Source organism: Anguilla rostrata, chromosome 9 (assembly GCF_018555375.3).
Source record: "Anguilla rostrata isolate EN2019 chromosome 9, ASM1855537v3, whole genome shotgun sequence".
Taxonomy (NCBI): Eukaryota; Metazoa; Chordata; class Actinopteri; order Anguilliformes; family Anguillidae; genus Anguilla; species Anguilla rostrata.
In genome coordinates, this window is record NC_057941.1 from 15,112,448 (window position 1) to 15,129,885 (window position 17,438).

The 17,438-nt window shown below is 46.6% G+C and overlaps 1 protein-coding gene across 12 annotated transcripts in view; it reads right to left on the reverse strand.

The window, feature by feature from the left end:
* Nucleotides 1-17,438, reverse strand: part of LOC135263024 (ecto-NOX disulfide-thiol exchanger 2-like) — a 173,648-nt gene that overhangs the window by 40,345 nt on the left and 115,865 nt on the right. For all 12 annotated transcript variants that reach the window (XM_064350560.1, XM_064350562.1, XM_064350571.1 and 9 more), the window contains one exon: nucleotides 8,603-8,734. In XM_064350560.1, coding sequence (XP_064206630.1) covers nucleotides 8,603-8,734 — 132 coding nt within the window. The remainder of the gene's footprint in view (nucleotides 1-8,602; nucleotides 8,735-17,438) is intronic.

Sequence of the window (17,438 nt, forward strand, 5' to 3'; positions counted from 1 at the left end):
CAAAACCATTTCTACATGGAGCTCGCTGTGTGTCCGGGGGCACTGTCATGCAGTAAAGGGTCTTCCCCAAACTGCTGCCACAAAGTTGAAAACAGAATCACAGAATCATCTAGAATGTCACTGCATTAAGATTTGCCTTAACTAAAGGGGCCTAGCCCAAACTATGACAACCCATACCAAGGGGTGTCCAGATACTTTTGGTCATAACGTGGTTGTGTAGGAAATGATCTTCTAAGAGTGTGGTCCCCTCCTAAAACACTGTCATCTAATCAACAGCACAGTCTCAAGACTCCTTGTTGCGAGATAACACTGGGAGATTAACTTTCTTAAGAGCCGGGCCGGCTGTCAATAAGAGAGAAAGAGTCATTTATCTCAGACCAGTGTTTAGCAACAAGTCTGAGGCTGACAATTCGGCGCGGGGCCCGCAGCTGCTCCAGTTCCCCGCTCGGGCCGGCAGGTGTGCGCCGTCGTCCCCGCCGTCGCCGCGTCGCCCCTCTGACAGGCGCGTTGGCGGTAAGTTATGGAACCCGCGCTTGGCTTCCGCCACTGCAAATCTGTTTAACAGCGCCATTCTGCACAGACACTTCACGGCCCCCAACGCGCATCTTCACAGTCACGCTTTAATTCTGTGCGGGGCCGTTACACATTCAGTACATGAGCAGAGGACAAGAGCCAGGCAAAAACAAGCTTTTTTTTGTGAACAATTGTGTTTATTTACTTTTATTTATTCCTCCCCAGGGAAAGAGGCTCCTTATCAAGTCTAGGCCATGTATTCTGGTACATTTTCTGCTGATGTGAGTGTGAAAAAATTCTCTAACTTCAGTATGTTATATTTGAAGGTAAAGGAGTACCACCGCTAATGATGCCCAGGGGTGGGGCTATGGAGGGGTTACTGCAGGGGAGGAGCTTTGGAAGAGGTGGGGTTATGGCAGGGGCGGGGCTTCGAGGGAAGAGGAAATGCAAGAGGAACAAACACAAACTTTCTCATGCCAGAAATTGGGGCCATGTCCGAATCAGCACACTTACCAACTTTTGTGTATACAAGTGATATCTAAATTGTATACCACTTGTATACTCAAGTGCGCCAATTCAGACAAGGCCTGGATCTTAGACTCTTATCCTCGAAGCTGGGACTGGTCTGTACAGATGAACAGAATTAACTCCACATGAAATGCTGCTGCATCACAACATGATTTCTGACTTACTTTTGTGCAAGGTCTCTTCTATTACCATTTATTGAAGGTATGCATTACTAAAAAGGCTGTTTTTCCCAGAAAATCATAATCAGCAATGATTGAAAGTCCTTCGGTGTGTATTGTAATGCAAAAGTTATGAGAACGTCCATCACTTTGCCATCTTCTCAAGTACCCCCTGGTGAAAGGCAAGAGTTCCTTGACATATTCACTATAATAACTATTTCTCTATTTTCTTAAAAGTACTAGGCTACATGTAATGCATTTTTTCATTCATTTTGAAATTGAATAAGTATTTCACTCTCTGATAAGACTAGTCCTTGAGGATTGCTTAGCTGTCTCTGCAAGCGCAGATTCTTGATGGACGTGCTTCAATAAAAACAGTTCCAACAGGTAGAATGTTTTCACGATGGTGCCCAAGCACCATGTTTCAGAAAACAAACCTGGTTTGACCTGGCTGCAGGTTCCCAACCAGAGAGGCGTTCAGGACACTGCAGGCTATCTTGCGCACATTTTAACAAGGGGACACATTTTTGCCCCATCCCTGGAAGTGCACTCCGTCGCTCTACATACAGTAAGGTAGAACGCCTTTCCAATGGGTTTGCCAGAAGTGATGACACTGAAAAAGAGGAATGCCAATCATGCAGAGGAGGGGTAAGAGAACTCCTCTGGGCACTAGACAGGGCAGACCTTTTAGCAAATACTGATCCACACAGTGGGAGAGTAATGGGTGGATGGTTGAGAACTGGGTTGGTAAAATGGAGAAACCGAAAAGTTCAGTTTACAGAAAAGTTCTGAGGAAACAGATGGCCTTGAAGCATTTGGGTAGGGAAACTTAATTTGTTGAAGTATTCCCTGATAATTTACTTATAACTGAATTAATTAATTTATACTCAGCACTCCTTATTAAAACTGCATTTAGGTTTTCCCATGTAGGAGAGTACTGGGAGGGTGAAGGAGGAAGTCCCACAACCCTTGCCAGAGTTCAGTGTAAGGACTTCCCTGTGGAGGGTGTGCAGGCGGAGATCAGAAAAAAACATGGCGAGTTTCCACGTATCCTGCAGCCAAAGACATCCCCAGCGCGTCCACTGCCAAGAGAGCTACAGAGGCAGGGGGGGCCTATCAATGAGCCAGCCCTGTTTTTAAACAGGAGGAAGTAAAGGGAAGCCCTTTGGGCCTGCTAAACGCACACACCTCACTGTATTCCCACATCTCGCTGCTTCATTGGTATGGGTCTGGACTGTGGGTCTTCTGAAGAATGTCCAGACTAAGCTCCTTACAAGGCGGCCTACTTATCTACGCGTGCCCGACGCAATTGGGAGTTTAACCTGAAAAGAGTAGTGCTGGATACAGGAGCCTGGTGCTATTCGGCAAACGAAAAGCGCATTAACAACGGGGCGTGGCGGTTCGGATGTTCTTTCAGTGCATCCTTCTGAGACTCGGAGGCCAAAGCCATCTCGACACCTGCCGCAATCACAACACTATCGGAAATCTAAGCGGGGGATCGATGACCCCGGGCGCTTTGAAGCGACTCATTGACTTTCATTACCGCCCGATCGGGCCGCCCCCGCAGCAGCTGAAAATGTCAGGAGCGGGGGAGCCGTCCGGGGACCCCACGGCGAGGACGCCGGGAAATTCCGCGGTATCGACGCGAGGGGTCCCGCCGCGGAGCCCCGCCGCTCGTTACCGGGACACGGGAGGGACGGGAGAGGAACGCGCAGCCGGGCCCTGCCCCTGGAGAAGGCCGCTGCATGCGGGCTGCGATTGAAGATTCATCAAGCGTAGCCCGCACCTTCGTGCTCCGCAGGAGGGTATTATTACGGGAGCGCTCGGGGGGGAGAGAAAAAATAATCTGGAATCGGGACGAACTCCCACCTGAACCGCAGAAATATCTGCCAAAAGTACCTTAATTCCGCACTCTCATCGGCTCCCAAATGAGTTGTTTTAAAGACTTTAAACGGATTCTTAAAAATTTAGCAAAACAAGCAGAAAACAGGGAACAGAGCTTATAAATGACACCAGATTCCATTTGCTCTTAGCATCTCCATTACTATTGCAAATGGCACAGTAATGCACCCTGTTACACCCTGATCTTTTTCCAAGCCCTTTTCTTCAGCCATGAAACGGACATAAAAGAGATGTTGAAAAACATCATGGCGCAGCAGGTCATATGAGGACAGTACTGAGGGACGGACTGTACTGGGCGGCAGAGTCAGGCTGGGAATACAAATATTATTTACAGAACATACACAATGAGAGAGGAAATGACTAGGAAGAAAAATCACAAAAAAAAGCTTTTATTCGTTTAGAGCTTGGTTAAGAAATTACAGAAATAAACAGCAAAAACAGCCCGTATGTAAACGCACGAACATAGAAAATCGTAATAACGCGGGGCACGGGGTGCAGATGGGAAAAAAGAAAGTTGTTTTTTTTTTTTTAAAAAAGGATCTGAGCTTGACGGTGATCTCGTCACCCCCACCCATCTTCCATCTTTCAACAAAGGAAAAATGGCCCATTCAGCTGGTTTTGTGATGAGATCAGTGTCTACAGTGTCTACTGAACCCGGAGCCCCAGGGGACCGGCTCACAGTATGGATGAAATGATTAAATCCGTGTATAACCCAAATTCAAATATATGGGGTGGGAAGGACATAAAATAAAATAAAGTCCATACAGAGCACGCCGCAAGACCTTCATCTGGCTCTCTCCTGGGCCAAAACAGAAACATCTTTGATAGATTCGTCCGAAAACTTCTTCCACTGCTCTCCTGTCGGCTGGCTGCAGCTCGGGGCCAAGATCCTGCCAGAGCCCGAACAGACTCAAAGAGATGACCCCCGAAAGCTCTCGCAGAGGCCACAAAGAGGACAAAAAATAAATAAACCCACAAACTTCAAAAGGGTGTTTTTACAGGCGGAGGGGGAACCTAACGTTCAGTGTGCAAAGGCATCTGCGTGGCGGGGGGGGGGGAGCTCTGGGGGCCAAGGGCCTTAATGGGAAAGGTAAAATAGAAAGGGGTCACGAGCTCAGGTAAAGAGAGTCAATAAAAATTTTTTAAAAACCCTAAAAAATTAACAAAAGTTCCTAGAAATCACAAGGCCAGAGGGGCTTCAGAGTGAGGCTCCCCAGAGTCATTACCTCAGCAGTATGGGAGACACGAGCCTGAAATCTCTAAAGCCACACGCCGCTGCAATTAGGACAGTACCTGCCCTATAAGAATGAGCGCTAAATGTGGGTACAATGCTAGCGCTAGTTCATCTGTCTGCATTGCAGGCACTTGGCTCAGACCCGCGTGTTGCCGTTTCTTTTCATCGGATCTTACACGACGCGGTCAAAAGACAGAAGGACTGATGAGAGAGATCTGCACCAGATTGAAATCGACTGCATTGTCATCCAATAAAAGGTTTTGTTTATTTCGTTTTTTTGGGAAATTTTGTTTCCACGCATTTTTTATATATCGTTACGCTCAGCAGAAATGAAAAACCAAACTCCCACACACTGTGTTAATTGCAGGTTCCGCTGATTAACTGCGGCGTTGAAAACCGCCCACGTTACAGTAAGCTGAACTTGAGCACTGCTGTGACCGCCTGACAAAGGCCTGCCGACTGAAATTTTAGCACGCTAACGTGAAACTTTAGTGAAAACAAACAAGCAGGACAGATTCCGGGAGCTGCTTTTAATTCCTGCTTCTATTTGGACATCGGGCACCGGTGGGTGAAGTTTCCAGGCGAGCACATATCCTCGCCCAATCGCTACACTTACGGACATCTTCATAAAACAGCTCCATATCAATAACACGAGCGAGAACTGGCTTTGTAAGTGAGCTCGTACTGGAGAGAACTGGAGGCACCGGCCCAGTCCTTTTTAACTTACGAGCAGCTGCAGATTGATTTTCTGTACAGAAACCGAACCGTGTCAGCTTTGAAGATCAAACGCAGCAAAAATGCTGGAGCTCCGTGGCCTCTCTTGGAAGACGTGAAACTTCGGACCATTCGTGCCTGAATGGAAACACATGGATATGCATAAGGCTATGCCTTACCAGCGCTCGTGCTCTGCTGAGTGGTGAGCAACCGACCCGCTCCCTGACTCGACCCAAAACAGAGATGTTTGCATTACGTGCAGCGGTGTTCTGTACGTGACATAGATTAATTGAGATGCAGGAGAGAAAGCGGTCCAGTTTATCGCCGTACATCACCGCATGCGATACGACTGGTGATAAATGACCGAATTTGTGCAGCCTAGCAACACAGGGCCCTATATCTGCCTGCAATGAAAACAACATGATTCAAACCGCTATGACAACCGCAAAAAAGGGGAATGTGATGTTTGTGTTTGCGTGTGTGCGCGTTTGCATGTGTGTGTGCGCGTGTGTGTGTTCGCATGGGCGAGCGCGCGGTGATGGAAATTATGATGATTTCTCATAATTTCTTTGTGAGGGGAACGGACAAAGTGCTGACGCAGCCGATTTGGGGCGGTAATTAAGTCGGCGGAAAGTTCGGTTTGGAGAAGCGGGAGGGAACAGCTGCGGCCCCGTGTGATTAATGGCCGAGCGGAGACGCCGCCATCCAGCATCCCTGTGACAGCGGAACAGCGCCGCGCCGCTATCGCCGCCCCGCTCAGTCTGACCCGCAATTAAGGGAGGGGAGTGTCAAAGGGACCGGGCGCGCCCGGGACCTCCACAGACAAGCCAAGTCGCTCGCGCTGCCGAGCAAGACACCGAGTCTTCAGTGTGACATGCTTACGAGACTCCAACCACTGCTCCTATCATTTGAAGCCAGCAGAACCACATGTGTAACTGTGTAGGAACTCGTGATGAGAGAAGCCGCAGTGTAATGGCTTAAGAAAGGGCTGAAAGGCTGAAGCACAGCAAAGCTCGTGTCTTGAAGGGATATTATGACATAACAAATAGGCCACGCCCCCTTTTCACTTCTCCCAAGGCCTCCCTGGACGGTAGGCCAACTGCACCACCGCAGGCAAGGAGGAAAAACGCCGAATTCAGCTAGCGAAATACGTCTTAACCGCCAATGACGCTGACGTCCTGGAAAAGAGCAGCTCTTCTCCGGGTTAGACTGATCGGAAGCGAAGACGCGCTTCGGGAGCCGCGCTCCGGTTCTTTGCGGGATGAATTAGCCGAGCAGACTGCGGCTCCGGTCCTGGCTCGGCTCACAGATCAGGGTGCTCAGCATCTCCGCCAGCGCGCCCGCATCAGTATTCCACCCAAACGCACATAACTCGCTCAGCAAAGTACATCATTCGCTCTTGAGAGGTGAGCTGCTGAGGAGGACGGATGAAGCGCACTCCAGGAAAATTAAGAAGATGAAAAGTGAAAGGTGCACTGAAAGGTGCATTATGGGGGACGTATTTTCTATAAACGATCGCTTGCAGACACAAATGAAGTTAAGGATGTGCTTCTCGACGTAGGCGGTTTGTCCGTGGTAGCATTTTCCATTGTTGCAACCGTCAGTTTTTCTTTTTTTTCCCATCTGTCAAAGTGAAAGTGCAGACGGTTGGAGCAGTGGACACTAGACACACCAGAAGCCAGATGTATCATCAGCAGTCAGCTCTGGAGTTCGACTGGCCTCTGGAGTGGAGGCGGATTTAGGCAAGCTGAAATCACGATTCCTAAATCACCTCTGAAGAGTTCTCCTAATGAAGACTGAATAAAATTTGCCTCTCTGCACGATGGCCAAACTACTGAAAAAATGATGTGCGCTTCTGCTGGCTTAACGATGCTGAAAATGTCATGATGAAAAGACAACCACGCCAGGGCCATGCTCCGTTTAACTCTTATCTGACATCCTCGGCTTCAAAATGTTAACCGAGTCGCAGTCCATCAACCCGAGTAACTCTCTTAACATTAAGTCAGCCATTAAACCAGGGACATTTGTAAATCCTGTCCTGGTAATATAAGTGCACAAATGAGACCCCACGATAACCACAACGCGGTTTCTTCATAAGGATTTAAAAGCTTTAAAACAGATGGAGGCTGCTAGTCCCAATACCTCTGTTTTCTGGGTGAGCTCACACAATGGGGAACAGGTGGCTGTGTCAAAGCCAGAACAGTTTATTTTTAGTGTTTCGTTTTTGGCATTTCTTGTATGAGTTTTTTTAATTTATTTTAAAGCGAAGCTAAATCACTGCAGTTGCACAGCGAGGGTCGAGCCCAGGTCCTGCCAGATCCGAGCACGCCCGGTGCATTGAGGGAGCGGCAAATTGGACGCCATTCTCGGCGATACACAGGGAACTGAATAGCACTAGGGTACAAATGGCCACATTTGGATAAAAACAGGGAAAATAAAACACAATATTTTTTAAAAAGCTACCAAGAACAAGATACGTAGCTACATAGTCAGTTAGCAGTTCATGTTCACGTTCAGTACAGCACGCTAACTACCTTAAAAACAAGCAAACAAATGAAAACTACAAACTACAGTACCACAAGTATACAATAATACAACTGTAATAATAATATAATATCTTATTAATAATGCATGCAATATAATAAGCTTATATGATTAGTTAGATATATTTGAATATGTTTTACTTACATTTACAGCAATTATAAAATCAATGTGCTAGAAAGGAAGAAGGCAGAGCCAGTTAACAAGACCACTAGAAAGCTACCTTCTTTATTGGTGACCGTAGGTTGGCGTTTGCTGTTGAAAGAAAATCTGGTGGCGACTGAGACTAGAGGTAAGTTTCAGTAACCTGCGTCAAAGAATCTTCAAATCGGTCTCAAATGACCGGTCAAATGACCACCAAAGAAAAAACATGGTTTTGCGGTTAAATGTGACAAATGACAAATGACTCAATTAAGACCCGTTTTATTCTGAATAATTTGCCACGTTCAGGTCAAAATTGAATAAAATAAATCATGACTCCTCTTCTGTCTCTTCAATTATGTAAGTTATAAAATGATGTCTCCATTTATTGTATTATCCAGTGTGAATTATATCAATCAGATGCAATAAGAAAAGTGAAATCTCAGCATATCACCAAGGTGAAAGCAACTCCTAACCAAGCATACTGATTCCTGCACACTGTTTAACGCTATGTTCAAATTGGCCCAATAAGGAAAACCAGACCCTCAAGACATTTTTCACAGCAGACCTCAGACTGATAACAGTGTCAAAATTGAGTTTCGCTGACTCAACAGCAACGCTCGTAAGCTTTGTCACAGGGAAAGTGGTCAACAGCAATTAATGTGACAGGTCGGAGCCGCCTGGGACCCGCCTCTGACCGTTACCGCAGCGACAGCAGACTCTTCTGAGAGCCGTGGGCGGTGAGAGCGGCGGTTCTGACACAGGCCATACTTAAAGGGAGGGCGGAAGACTTTGGCTGGTCTACTGGGAGACGTGATGTCGATGAGGCCTTTTGGAGAGCGAGATGAAATCGGGGGAGGGATCACGGTACCTGACATGAGGGGCTGACCGGTCATGCCCATTGGCGCCATCCCCAGATTGTTCATGGCAGTCGCCCAGGCGTTGGGGTCTGATATGGGCATTCCCATCTGGCTGGAGTCCATGGTCATGTTCCGAATTCCTTCTGCAGAAGAAAAAAAAAAAAAAAAAAACCGTTTCAGAAAACAATTCTGCCTTCTGAAGGTCCTACACATCGGAAGCGTGGAATGACTTCATTTCAGCAGTAACCTTACCATTCTCCCACACACGCACACACAGTAATCACCACCCCTGGCATTTCTAACCCCATTTCCAGCCAACAGATGATTCTTGCAAGGCAAAACAAACACACTGACGTCCCTCAGGAAATGTCAGACAAGTAAAAAGCCACTTTGCATATTAAATGCCAACCTCTGCCCCTAATCTCTATCTCCCTCTCACGACCCAGAAAACAAACTGGGCCTGTCATTCAATTAATCATAGCTTTGTTAGCTAAATCATTCCCCAAGATTACCAAACTGTTAAGAGTAATACCCTTATATGGGGCTTCCACACAGATTGAATCCTGACTGTGCCGGTGCCAACTGTGGCTGGTAACCCCTCAGGGTTAGGAAAGGCTTCAGTTTGCCAGGACACTCATCGCTCTCTAGCAACCCCTGCTGCTCTATCGAGAGCCTGCAGTCTGCTTCCTGAAGCTGCACATGAAGGGTGTTCCTTCCTCGGACTCGTGTCTGTGCAAGTTTGGCTTCTGGGCTGCAGTGAAAACAGCATCTGCCAATTTCACACTTTGGAGCAGCTGCAGAGATTTCAGCATGAGTGTGTAAGACTGGGCATTCCAAATTGGGGAGAAAAAAAGATGGGGGGGGGATAAAAAATAAATGTGTATAACATAAAGGTGCCATAGGGCTGAAGCAGCAGGGGAAGAGCCTAATCTCAATTCAGTGTACGCTCACACTCTCTGTAAAATAAGCTAAATAAGTAATGATGAGCCAGCCAGAGGGTTCAGAGAGACATTTTGCTGGAGGTCAGAGCCCCAAAAAGCTGATTCTGATGTCACACTACAGACAATAACAAAAAAAAAAAAAAAAACAGTCTCAGCTGAGACGAAAGGTATAGCAAAACTTGCTCCGCTCTGTATCCGGAAAAACTAAACTAGGCTATTCAACTCGACTGCGTTAGCAGTCAGACGCTATGCTGCCTGCTTAGTATCACAAAGGTGAAGGTGTTCACTGAAACAGTAGTAGGCCCCGGGCTTGCTTGTACAGCGGTGTGTAATGTTCACGGTGGATTTAAGCACGTCTGGTTGTTTGGAAAGAGCGGTTTCTGAAGCGGCGAGGTCAATCGATGCAATCGCCAGTCAGCGAGTGTGGTTCAATAGCGCACCAGGAATGCGCACGCTCAAACGAACCCCAGCGAGCTTTGGAAATTGAATTAAAGGGTTCTCCAAAATAGACCGACACTTCCACTTCATTTCATCACAAACCAAAAAACAAAACTAGATAAATAATACCTAGATCCCTAATATTGTATTCAGTAAAAATACCAAAAACTACATAGATATTTCAATCAATTTAATTTCAAGCAAAAATAATAGTTACACACACACACGCATACAGCCAACCATTTTCAGTCCAGGTTAAATACTAGTTAAATAATGAGCCACAATAGATGCTAAAGAAAAACATAGAGGAAAAAATCATATGGGTCATTAGACAGATACAAGAGCCTAGCACAAAGAAGTTAAATGAGCCATGCAAAAGAGTGAAATCAGACAACATGAGGTGGAAAGGCAGAAGATCCTGTTTATAGAAGAGGAGATGAATGGTAATTGGTGCCAGTGCAGAACCTAAGTTCCAGGGCAGGTCAATACATAACAGGGAAGCTTTTCTAAGAGAAAGACAAAATATTGAAATGTTAAAGTACTTGGATAGAGATAGGGACCTCCTAAAAAAAACAAAGTTGCTGCCTGAAGTGATGCTGGTGGGCCAGTAGGGAGAGATCTTCCCTCTGGTCAAATTAACCCCAATTAAGCACCAGGGAAGTGAAGACTGCACACACTAAACACCGAGAAACACCAGCCCCAGATGCAACGCTCAGATTCCCCACATGCCAAAAGCACAGCAGCCCACAATGCCCACCGCAATAGCTGTTAACTGGCTGATAACTCCCCCAAAGCTAACCAAACGTAAAGAAAAGAGGAGGGACACCCCATCTTCTCCTGGCCCTTGCATACTGAATGAACGATCAGGGGAGGATGCTTGGCCTGATTGGGTGGGGTGTGGAAAGGTGGAGGTGTGGAAGAGGGGTCAGACAAGGACTGGCCTTTCTAAAAGCTGACAAATTTACTTGCCTTAAGTTGGCCATGTGTTGTCGGAAGCAGAACTAAGCACAAGATTTATGGTATTAGCCGATTTTTAACAACACAAAACATCAGTATGTTAGGAGGTAATCCAACCAAGCTATTGAGTACCTATATAAAAATGAAGTTTAATACTGCTTCTAACAATAGAGGTGAAAGCTGTAGACAAATAATTGTTAATTCCAGCCAGTAGTAATCTTAGTAGTAATATTTGCCATGTAACAAAACCAAATCGCACCACATTAGTTTCCTGCTTCAAAAAATGTAAATTCCAACTGGCAGGCTTCAACAACCATTATAAATATAGACTATAATACTTTCAATTGATGACTTCAATAGGATGTCATAGATTGGCATTCAAACTTAAAATCAAAAAGGAAACTGATCCTTGTGGCATTCAGTGGCCATGGTGGATCCGTGAGTCCCAACAGTTTGGGTGTTCAGCGCTTCCTCTGAATATAATAAAAGTTTCAAGGAGAAAAGTCTCCAGGACACTTCAGGTTGTATACTGAGATAAGACCTGCAGCATCACTTTAATCGCCCCAAGGATGTTTCCTTTGATCTTTTTGGGGAGTGATAGAAAGAGAAACAGACAGCATTCCTATGGTTTGCCATATCAAATTATACTGTCTATCACTCTCTCAAAAGCTATAATGTAAAAACTAGATATCCTTCACCCCTCATCACTGTAAAATGCTTAGACTCTGAGAAAAGCGCATTATAAATGCAAGCCATCATTACTGAGAAAAAAAAAAAAACCCAGATATCTATGCAGACCTCAGGAGAAAATATGAAGTGTTGGGGAAAAAAGATGTAAAGTTAGAGGAATTCAGAATTTTACATGAAATCAAATAAGAACTACTGCTAAGAAGAGAGCCAGTTGCAAGAATGGGTTCTGCCCACTTTTGGAAAGGGACCGATCTTACAAATATAACATCAAGAAGTAGCACCAAAAGCAATCCAAAACTTAAGTTTTCTGAGGGAAAAAATCTCAACAGTCAAGAGCAAATCCTTGTTTTTTCAGCTGAAAAAACAGGGGAAAGAGATTCCACAGAGATAAAGGTCAACTGAAGGACATAGAAAAAAACAGAAAGAAATATGATATTAGACTACAAATGAAAAGGAATGCATCCCAGAGGAGATGACTGTGAGAAATGGAGAAATACGAGAGGAAACCAGAGAAAAAAACAAGCTTGGAAGAAAGCATAATATGCATTATCAGCAGATGCAGAGGGATGCAAGAGCTAGGACAGGACAAGGGTTTTGGGGAGGGGACAGAAGGCCGGTGGGAGAAGAGCGGAAGAGAATCCGAGACCGGAGCCAAGACAACATTTAACGAGGGACTGATGGGTGTGAACACACTGACGGCAGACCAAAACGAACCCAGAGCACCTTGTTGTCAGAAAATCATTGAATGCACCACAGAAGGAGTAATTGGGAAATAGTGAGTTAGTGTTTAATAGTTCAGCATTGCAGCGCTCATTGATTTTAACCTAATGGGAGGACCATGGCAGAGCTAGCTATGGCTGGCGGCACTGCATGGGGGGCGTAAAACCGGCTGGAGAGTCACGCGGGGGTGTGAGGGAGGGGTGACGGCATCTCGCGGCGTGTCAGTGGCCAGCCGTCGGGTGCCCGTGAGCCTGTTCAGCAGCGCATGAAGGGTCTTCCACCCACTTACGATCCTGTGAACCGCACTGTGATATAGTGGCGGCTGGACATTTTTAGGAGAGAGCACTTTGTTTGTCTGCGCTCTCCCAAATCAACAGCAGAGGTTTTTTCCTCAATGAACGTTAAGCCGTATGATTTGGCATACCAAAACTGGGAGTAAGCATTTAAAAAGGAGGAGAGGGGATGAGATTAAGCTTTATTAGCAGAGCCTGCATGTGCTCAATGGTATCGCAAATGACAGAGATGCGTCGACAGATGGACAAGGGCAGACGTGAAAGCGAGTAGAACATTTACGATTTAACACTTCTTTCATATCTGTAAAACACCTGTGAGTCACCAGAGTACACGTGTCTTTGCAAGAGAGCCGCACAGATGCTGGTGAGAACCCTGGCAAATTCCACATTACACAAAAAAAGTCTGCAATGATCTACACGCTACCTGGGGTGTCAAACGGTGTTTTTCGCAAAATGGCCTCCTAGCATTCTGCTCTGGTTCACATGACTAAAAATGGGAATATGAGCCATATTGTTAGCATAAGCTGTGGCAGGGCAAGAAGGGGTCATTCACACTCTGACAGACAAAAATTCTCCACGCGACATCCGGCGCTGAGAGGGCTGCTGCTAAGGCTCAGGCGGAATCGGTGCGGCGGCTGTCCCCCCAAGCCTCAAAACCAGGCTGAGCCGCTCCGTCGCGGCTCTGGCCCTTGTAATGAAGGCTAATGCAGTCACCGCGGTGCGTCCACCGCGCTAATTATGACCCTGCATTCGTATCGCCACGACACGGTGTGAGGCGCTGTTACCAGGTCAACTAAACTCCTCGATGAAGGAGCGGTCACATGGCTCGTTAACCGAACCCTCTCGGGGGGAGGAGGAGAGCGCTGCGAGCATTGCCTCGGGGGTACAGGTGACAGGCCGAGGTCCCCGCTTTTTCCACAGGGTGAACTGCGGTCGCAAAGACGGAACCTTCCAGAAAGCCCAAAAACTAGAAAAAAGTTTTCACAAACCCGCTAGTTTTGATTAGCCTTACACGACGTATGTGGAAAGCGTTCAACGATGATCCAATCAGACGGCAATCTTCAAAAGAACGACCTTCCTCGCCTCGCAAAAAATTTCACAATAGACCGTCTTCCTGTGACTTTTCATTTGAGGAGTGTCTGGCGGACGCTTGCGAACCTCAATCAAGGAGCTGTCCCTGCGCAGCCGGCGCCGCGGTGCCGAGCGTTTGAGAGCGGTCAGTCCTCCATTGAGCATTCCGGGCGGATGCTCTGGAACGGCTGGGCGGATCTGGAGAACGCTGACGCTCTGCATCTCAGATGCGGCACGCGTCCGAGCGACCCAGAGGGTGGGGCCCTGGCGTGCTCTCCCCCCCCGGCGCTCGTCTAATCCATCAGCTCCACAGACCGGAGGGGCAAAAGGGCACGGCCCAAAAGCAAGCCGACGCCACGCTCGTTCAGACGGAAGTGGTCCGGGAGGGATTTCTGAATTTGACCTTCACACTTCTGCGCTTTTAGTGAAGGCAGTTAAACTTTGACTCCTCCTCGTCTGACTCCAGTACTTTGGCATGTATCAAGCACAATGCAGGAATCTGCGGAGGAATTCCGTTGCATGAATAAACATTCTTGTATGGAAAAAAGGGAAAAAGAAGAACAGGCTTCCCTCTTCTGCACGTCTGTGAAATGCGGGGAGGTGTCCCTTTCAACAGACTTGGATTTCCAGTGCTAACGAGACTTGATAGTGAGGTGTGTATTGTCAAAATTAACAAATCTATCAGCACTCTTCTTAATGGCAACTGCCACCTACGATTCATTACGAAACGATGCCCCTAAGTCTCTTGCCGTCTCAGGATCAGATGTGAACTAGTAAAAAAAAAAAAAAGCTGTGCAGATGTATCAAAGGCAAGAACAAATTCTGGTAAATACATTTCCATTAAATAAAAGGCCTAAACAACAAACAACTTCACTGTAATGCCTGGTTTATACTTTATCGCACGACCCTTTCGACAAGTGTCACATGACAAAAATGACATATTTTCAATGGAAAAAAGTGTCGCACAGCTTTAGCATTTTATTATGTCGCAGAACTTCATACTTTGTCGCACAGTGTTGACTGGACAGCCAAATGGAACGCCATTGTGGATACGTCATTATTGTTGGTTTATCTGAATGACAGACCATAACATCAGCAGTTTGGCACCTCGTTACCATAGACAACAAAGCCCTATCCACAGCCCTTTGCAGAAGAATAAATTAAAAACTTTGAGCGACACTTTCATTTTTGTCGCACGACACTTCTCAAAACGGGTGTACGATGAAGTACAAATTAGGCTTAAGGGAGAGACCACAGCATGACCAAAGAAGGCTATACAGAGAAGAGGGAAGTAATCACAAGGAGAAGCATCCTTCAATGTGTGTACTGTGTGGATCTGTGGACAGATTATCCTGTAAAAAAAAAACACGCCTGCAATTTCACATGGATGAGGAAACGTCAGTCATACACTGACGCACGCAACTTTGAAACAGTACTTTCCTTCAAACAAGCAAATTATAACTTGCAAATGTAATTAATGTCACTACTGCACTCTTGGCCAAGGATGTTTGAACAAGAGTTCAAACATGGCAGACATGATAGACGGCGAGAAAGCATCTGTCAGAAGTCTACGCGAAACGATGACGAGCAGTAGCGCCCATCTCCTTTTGTGTCCAGCTGCCATGTAGGAAAATGTAAACGGTGCACGCAAAAGAAACCCTCATTGTGACCTCCCTGTGTTAAGAGCTGCCATGTATGGGCGTAGAGAGGGCGGAGCCCTGACGGTGCTGGAACAAATACGGGGTCAGCAAAACCTCCTGACGCCGGACGGAAAAAGGCCCTTCTTAACGGCGCTGAACTGACGAGGTACAGTCTACCCACGCCTGGATGTGGTCTGTGTGTATACGCAACAGGACAGAATGTGCTTCGTTTCTAAATAAGACTTGGCCTGTGGCAAAGACACAGGAGACGCTGTCCAGGCTTTAAACATGTGGTGGAAATGTATATACACAGAGATTTCGTGCAGCTGAAGCTCAGGGCTCTGAAGGCTTGTCTCGGTGTGAGATAGCATTGATCCAGGGGCCTGCAGTCTTTTCCGCTCATTCATCTCTATCTGAACAGGGCAAGCTCACGCAATGTCGCACACACATACACACACACACAGACACGTAATGCCACACACATACGCACACAAGCACACAGACACACACACAACCAGCACAAGCACACACACACACACACAGACATGTAATGTCACACACATACGCACACAAGACACAAGCACAGCACACAACACACAGCACAACACGCACACAACACCACACACGCAAATGCCACACACATATGCAAACAAGTATGCACGCACGCACGTACACACACACAGACACACTCACACAAGCACACTTGCACTTACATGCACGCATGCAAAAGCAAACAGACACACACAGGCGCACACACACATTCCAGCTCTTTTTGAAGACCTTAATTATTATTTACTACTTTTTCAGCTCGCTGTGAATGGTACGCACTGAGAACTCGGGGTGGGGCAGACAGCAGATTGATTGAACAGCCTGGATTAGGGCTAATGAAAGCCAGAGGATCTCGACGAAAAGCCTCGAAACGGTTGTCAAATCAAGGGAAGCCTACAGCCCTGTCTTTTCCTGTGGCGCTTTAAAAAACTGATGCCTACGAGCTGAGCATATCAAGTGACTCCAGGCTCCAGCTCACAAAACTCAATCAGCTCCTTCATGTTTATTCCAGAAAGAAATATTCATTTTCACCAGGCGTATGCGGGGGGGCCTGGTCAGGAACACCTCCGCAAGCATATGGACCTGATATTAATCACCCTAAAGTCAACACAGGGACCTCCCACTCGACACGGGAACCATCGTTTAGATGAGCACGGGCGAACAAATCTTTCCGCCATCCTCACGTTCCATAACAGGGGCATGAATCATTAATAAACATCTATTCAGTGGAACAGACAGGAGAAAGACTCCATATGGTACGGACCCGCCAAGTTAAAACAAACACCGAGGGCCAGACCGAGCCACGGCATCGGGTTCCGCACGTACGCGTCACCGTCACTGCTGCGATAGACAAAAGGCAACGGCGCACAGAGAAAAGAGCTACAAATTCATTTTCATAAATTTAGTGGAGTCTTTTTTTATTTTTTTTTTTAAGTGCTCTCCACTTACAAAGGAGTGTCAGTGATTTGCTTGGAAGTAGAAACAGCACTGACTCTATTTTATTTGCGAGACTAACTGCTAAGCGCTCTTGGAGGTAGAGTAATGGCAGCAGAATGAAGAGGCTAACCCCGGGCTTTTCTTATTTATTTCTCTTTGCTATTCATTCTCGCTTGGCTCTCTGCCGCTCTAGCAATTTGCCATCCCGGAGGAACGGCGCAGGTTCGAGGAGGCTTCTAGTACCCCCTCCACCACCAACCCGGCTAAGAAAGACAGCCCACTTGCAAAGGGTGGTTGCCTGGCCATGTCCGAGAAGGTGGCTGATGAACAGCACTGCGTTAATGCAAAGTTGTCTGAATAATTCATCCAGACGGCTCGGGGTCAGTGCAAACAACAACCGGCAGCCAAATGTCTCTTCGTCTTCCCTCAACAATGTATTTTTCCCTTAGTAAACAAGTAAACAAACCACCAGAACGCCTTATCGTGAAATATTTTGCAAAACGGCAGTTGTACTCGGGTGGTATCAGATTGTATCTATCATTCATGGTGGCAGATATTAAAGAGGCACCTGTGATAAAAGCTGCCATCTGCGTAACACGACACAGAAGTGCC